The sequence below is a fragment of the Barbus barbus genome, assembly GCF_936440315.1.
Source record: "Barbus barbus genome assembly, chromosome: 20".
NCBI lineage: Eukaryota > Metazoa > Chordata > Actinopteri > Cypriniformes > Cyprinidae > Barbus > Barbus barbus.
This window is the reverse complement of record NC_136748.1, coordinates 21582936-21588935: the sequence shown is the minus strand read 5'-3', so window position 1 is coordinate 21588935 and position 6000 is coordinate 21582936. Positions and strand designations below refer to the sequence as shown.

At 35.4% G+C, this 6000-nt stretch overlaps 1 protein-coding gene across 1 annotated transcript in view; it reads right to left on the bottom strand.

Annotated features, from left to right (window-relative positions):
* Positions 1-4133: 4133 nt before the first annotated feature.
* The window catches only part of LOC306885926 (VPS10 domain-containing receptor SorCS3-like), a gene marked incomplete at its 5' end in the record, with an annotated part of 60396 nt that continues 58529 nt past the window's right edge, over positions 4134-6000 (bottom strand). Inside the window, 2 exons of the mRNA XM_079442748.1 lie at positions 4134-5022; positions 5631-5866. Of these exons, the coding sequence (XP_079298874.1) occupies positions 4961-5022; positions 5631-5866 (298 nt within the window). The 3' untranslated portion in view covers positions 4134-4960. The remainder of the gene's footprint in view (positions 5023-5630; positions 5867-6000) is intronic.

Here is a 6000-nt window from a genome sequence, read left to right as displayed (position 1 = left end):
AGCAGCATTTATTTAAAATAGAAATATTTTGTAACATTATAAATGTCTTTATTGCACCTTAACAACCACCTGCATTTCCTGCATGTATTCTACATTTTAAAAAATCCCAAAATTGTATTACTTATTTCTTTAGGTTATACTTCAGTAAGGATACATTACAAAAATAAGTAACTAAATCACTGATGGTCAGCTGCTCTCATCTGTTTTTTGTTTTTTTTCTTCACCTGGGAGTTTTTATGAATAACGGACTCTAAAGGGGTTGGTAGCTAATTTTATTTTTATTTATAGTTCTAGAAATTACAAATGTAATAAAACAGTATTACAGAGTCACTTTGGCCTTTTCACTGATGGGATTGTGTATTTGTGTGCATTTGAAAACTTACTAAGCACAATGACTTTTCCTTTGATGTGGCTAACTTTATCTTGTTCAAACAGTGCATAATTCAATGGATAATTTTCAATGATGGCAAATACAATCACAATATATATTTTATTATTAACAACACTGATACACAGTGATTGGGAGATCAAACCAGCACAGCATGAATATCAAATACAAAATGCACACAGGGAACTGAAGCTGAATTATAGGCTGTTTGCACATGTAACCACTGGCCTCTGTTGCACATGCACATTATGGCATCTCTTAGTATTGGAAGTCAATATTTTTAATCTTTCTATTATCAATTCCAGATAAGAATCAAGCAAATCTCTAAACTCACAGGGATTATGCAAGTGCAAATTAAAAGGAAGGTAAGGCAGATGAAACGATCTCAGGTGTGTTGAGTTCTGTGTGAAAGTGTTTTGCACACATTTTCACTTTAATAAAATAAAGCACTCAATAATTTTGTTCTCATTAAAACCATTTTTTAAACAAAAAGAAGTAGCCATTTTTATTTATTCCAGATAGTTACATGTATTTTTTATAAAAGAGTAAAATATCAACTACTAAATATAACCGATTTAAACAAAATTCTTGCATTCAAAATGATTTGACTGCATATAATGCAAAATATTTTAAATTACACTTCATTGTCCATTTAAAAGATTGGAATCTTAATGATTCACTAAATGCCTGGTAGTAAAATTAGGATATAAATTCCATAAAAATATGGAATCACACAGCAGATTTCTAGATACACAGATTAACAGCAATAAATATGAAACATGGCCACATTAGCACAAAACAAATAAAATGTCATTCTGTAATGTCTGAGGGGAGAGGAGGTTCCTGCAAATATATAAGCATAATCATTAGTTTGATATCACTAAGGACAACCACCTCGTTTAATATACTTTAATGAAGCACATAAAACAGAATGGTGTTTCATAAAGTCTAACTATTGGAAGGTCACCATGGAAAAGGATATTTCCTATATCAGTCTCTGGCTTGGATTTTATTCAGTTGGGAGGCGAGTTGGCATCCAAATTTAAAGCCTGGCAGTTATATTTGGCATAAGTGAATATATTTCATTTTATATATTAATGCCTAGTATGTTAGATATATATACATATATAGTCAAAATTTCAGGCAATGCAAAGTCTCCTGCTGCTCTAATGATATGTTTTGACAACTCGGTGACAACATCTCATTTTATTATAATTTTTTTTATATAAAGGTCATGAATAGTGCATGAAAAAAATTAACAAGATTGTTTTTCTAACAATTGTGCCAGTCAGAATGGCACTGAAGTGAAACGGACCTGATGAATGTGTCGTGTGTGAGGTGAACTCCGTAGCCTAAGTAATGACAGATGGAGGAGACGGAAGTACTCAAGCCAAAACAGGCCTTTTTAATAATTCATCATACATTAAATAATCCCTCTGACTTTATCAATGTTTCTCCATCTCTGAAAGCTCAGGATGACCTTTGGAAAATGTTACATCTTTTTCACACGCGGCAGTGATGAGTCTGGCAGGAAAGGTTGAAACCTAAACACAGTCCGTCAGCTACAGGAAATACACACAAGAAAAACTCACGCGCGTGCACACACATACTCACGCGCTGACAGCCGAAGCTCAATCACTCCGACATAGATTCATTTTTCAGACTTTATAAAGTGACAGCTGTCTGTCTTTTTCCGAAAGTTGTACGGAAGTTGAAATACATTAACTGCAGAAAGTCTGAAACCTGAATTTTATAGCATCGCTCTCTGGCTGACAGTATAGTGTGATACAGATCCATAAATGCAAAAAGAGGCAAAATACATTATTTTAGTTGAAGTTGAGCAGAGCGGGACAATTTTTAATCATACATTGCAAAACAAGTTTGCACAATAATGTGAAGTACAGCGTCGTGGGACATGTAGTTTTACAATTTGCGTATGGTCTCATTAACTTGCAATTATGCCGGTCACATGTGAATATTGACTGAATTTAAAGTAGGCCCATCACAACAAAATACAAAGCACTTAGCGTAGAGTGTGTGGTGAGACATCTGACTATTTCCTTTGCTTTACATTCAATCATTATGGTAAATGAGACTCTAAAGGAAGCGGCACAGTCCTTGGAGGCAAAGCTCTATGTGCCATACCATCCTACGCTTCTCTCCCTTATCACATAAACATGACCACTAGTGTTCCCTGGACGAGATAAAACTAACTTTGTTTCATGCAGAGTGCTCTTTTGTCCATGTTACTCAACTTTAATCTTCAAATGCAACCATTCAAACTTTGAAAAATGCTGAGAGTCGTCTGAGGTTGTACCTGTGTGTGTGCGTAGTGTGTGTGTGTGAGAGAGCGAAAGCTAAAATGATGAAAAATATGATATTCTAAAGGCTACTGTGGTGCAGGATATTTAGACAGCCTTTGTCCAGACCAGCAGCCTCCACATTTATGGGTGGATATTGAATAGATGCCTGTTTGCATTTCCTTTGTGTACAGAGTCTTTGAACAGCTTCAGCAGATCCTGGAGTCATAAAACCGTAACATACTGAAGACTTTTATTTGTTTCCTGTTTTGTTCACTAGATGCATTCTCTGTGTCCTTTTCAAAATACTGAATCATTTCGATTTGGAGTTTTCTGTCAAAACTGGTGATTGATGAATTTAATGTATTATTAGTTTGGGGTCAATAAGATTTTGTAAAGTTTTTGAAAGAAGTATCTTATGCTCACCAAGACCGCATTTATATGATCAAAAATTCTGATACTAAAAACAGTTATTTTAAATTGTAATAATATTTCACAGTATTACTGTTTTCTATTTGAATATTATAATATTATGTTGAATAATTTATTTCTGTAATGGCAAATCTGAATTTTCAGCAGCCATTACTCCAGTCTTCAATGCCACACTATCCTTAAGAAATTATTCTAATATACTGATTTGGTGCTGAGAAAACATTTATTATTTTTTTATCAATATTGAAAACAGTTGTGCTGCTTAATATTTTTGTAAAAATCTTTTTTTCCAGAATTATTGTATGAATAGAAAGTTCAAAAGAACATCATTTTTGGGGGGGATTTTTTTTACGGTCACTTTTGATTAATTAAATGTATCCTTGCTGAATAAAATAATTAATTTATTCCAAACTTTGTAAATGAATAAATTAACCTTTTGCAAATATATACATTTCAAATTTTCCATCTTTCTCTGCTGGGAAATGGACCAAAATATGTTGCTATTGTCTTATGACCTACCAGCGTCAGTTGTCATTCACAAATCCTTTGCCATGGACTCATGGGATAGTGAAGTGTCCCATCGGGGTACATACTGTTTTTCGCCTATAAGGAAGTTTGCTATTTCGGATGCAACCCATGTTTAACAGCTGTGGCGTAATGGAAAAAAAGGCTGAGCACTTCAATATGTCTCACCCAAACTTCCTGTTTTAACAGGTAAAAATTCAACACAAGCAAGTGAGAGAAAATAGAAAATATGCCTGGAATGGTGCAAAATGCAGATTATGCTGAATCACACTGTATACTTTCATTTCAGCCGAGAATCTCTTTTGTATCCTTTCATTTAACGTGATCCTATTAAAGATTTTTCAGTGGCACAGGCCGTCTGCTATAGGCTATTTACTGGAGGAATGAAAAGATGATCGGTGTTTGGAAATTGCCTTGAAAACACACAGGCCATTCAAGAGTTACAGAAATGTTATAAATTCATTGTAAAGAATCAGTGGGCAGTCACTAATGTAAAAATACATTTATTCAGATTAAAGTGACTTTCAGTTCACAGTCGAATATAAAACTGGCTGTCAGCTATTAGTAGCGATGAAACATGCGCTCCAAATGAGTATACTTCTAGGAATATAGTATCGTGAATACTAACCAAATTAAGAATATGTTGCCATCTTACAATAGTAATACACATTGCCAAGGCACAAATGGACATGTTCAGCAGATGAGACTTCTACACAGATGACGGTACCAACCTATATTTGTGCCACGTACATCTACTCGATTCTAAAACCATGCTCCTTATATGACCTCTTAACATTGATTCAGATGAGGTAAGCATCAATATAAACATACATAAAGCTATAAGCATATTTCAAATGATTAAATATTGATTTTTCTGTATGAAAGCGTAGCATATATGATTTGGGAACTCTAAAAGTGAACTGTTTTACAAATGTGAGGCAGTTAATCTTAATTTATCTACAAGTTAGCATGCGGAGAATGATCTCTTACTTTTACAAAAGGAATTTGGAGCCCCTGCTTAGGAAGATTAGATCAGTTTCTCTGATCATCGTTTTAAGAAAGAACTGTATTGGGGTGACAGAGACTACTCCTTAAGTGCTGATATAATCTGCAGTATAATTCTACTGTTTTTGATAGAGATTTTGTTTCATCTGTAGTTAAAAATACCTTTATTACCACTTAAGGAATTGTTCATTTATAGAGCTCAAATGTAAAACACCACAATAATAAAAAGGCATAAGCACCACAACAACAGGAAAAGTATAATTATACATCTAATACAATTGATATCATATTCAAACCTTCCTTCATCATTTCAGACATTGGTGCAGTTTGGAATCTGTCTTGTCCTTTGCCGCTCTCCAACCCCAAGACTTCCTAAACACACACGCACACACACACACACGCACGCACGCACACACACACACACACACACACACACGCACACAAAGCAGAAAATCACTGTAATTGCAACCAACAGGCAAGGGCAACTCTGTGATCAATGCTTTCCACTTCAGTGTCATGGGATCAGTCCTTGATTACTGTGAATCAAAAAGTCCTGGGACACACAGAAGACAATCACCTTCTCTGACAGCGGAGTAATAAAAGTAGAATGAATGAATTGGGGTCCATCCACTGACCTCACGCTTACAAACAACAGATACACACAAAAACAAGCACATCTCTCTTCATGCTCCTTGAGCGCAAATTGCATATTTATGAACATTAAATATGACAGAAAAGGACTTCCCTTGTGAAAAATAAGTGCACTTAATTGTAGTGAATGTACATTGTAGTGTACAGTAAATCTTAAAATTATATTTAAAAAAAAAGTTCACTTGTAGATAGTATATTAATACTGATATAAAAGGCCACTAAAGTGCACCTAAAGGGGTCTGCTCACCCCGCCCATCTCTTCAGACAGATTCAACGATGACAATTAAACCTAGCATAAATATTGTATATGGGATAATGACTTTTCTCACCTGTGTTGTGAGCCTCCAGCTCTTTCTCCATCAGGTCTCTTGGAGGTGGCAGATGGCTGAAGTTGTTGTGTGTTCCGGTGTTGGAGGGAAATGGTGTGTGTGTTGTGTGTGCGCTGCACGTTGTGAATGAAGTGGCTGTTGTACGAGTGCCATTCGTCTCCTGTCCGACAGCGCTGATCACCTCGGGCTCCTTCTCATGGGTGTCCTCTGTCTCCACATGGATCCATGGGATTTTACTAGTGTTGGAGAAAAAACTGGATGAGTTTTTGTTTCTGGTCCAAGTAGATCAGATCAAGAGGAAACAGTCACTGTTGCCAATAAAGTAAGTGAGCATCATTTGTCAGCATTGGTTGGTATTTCCTGGGCATAT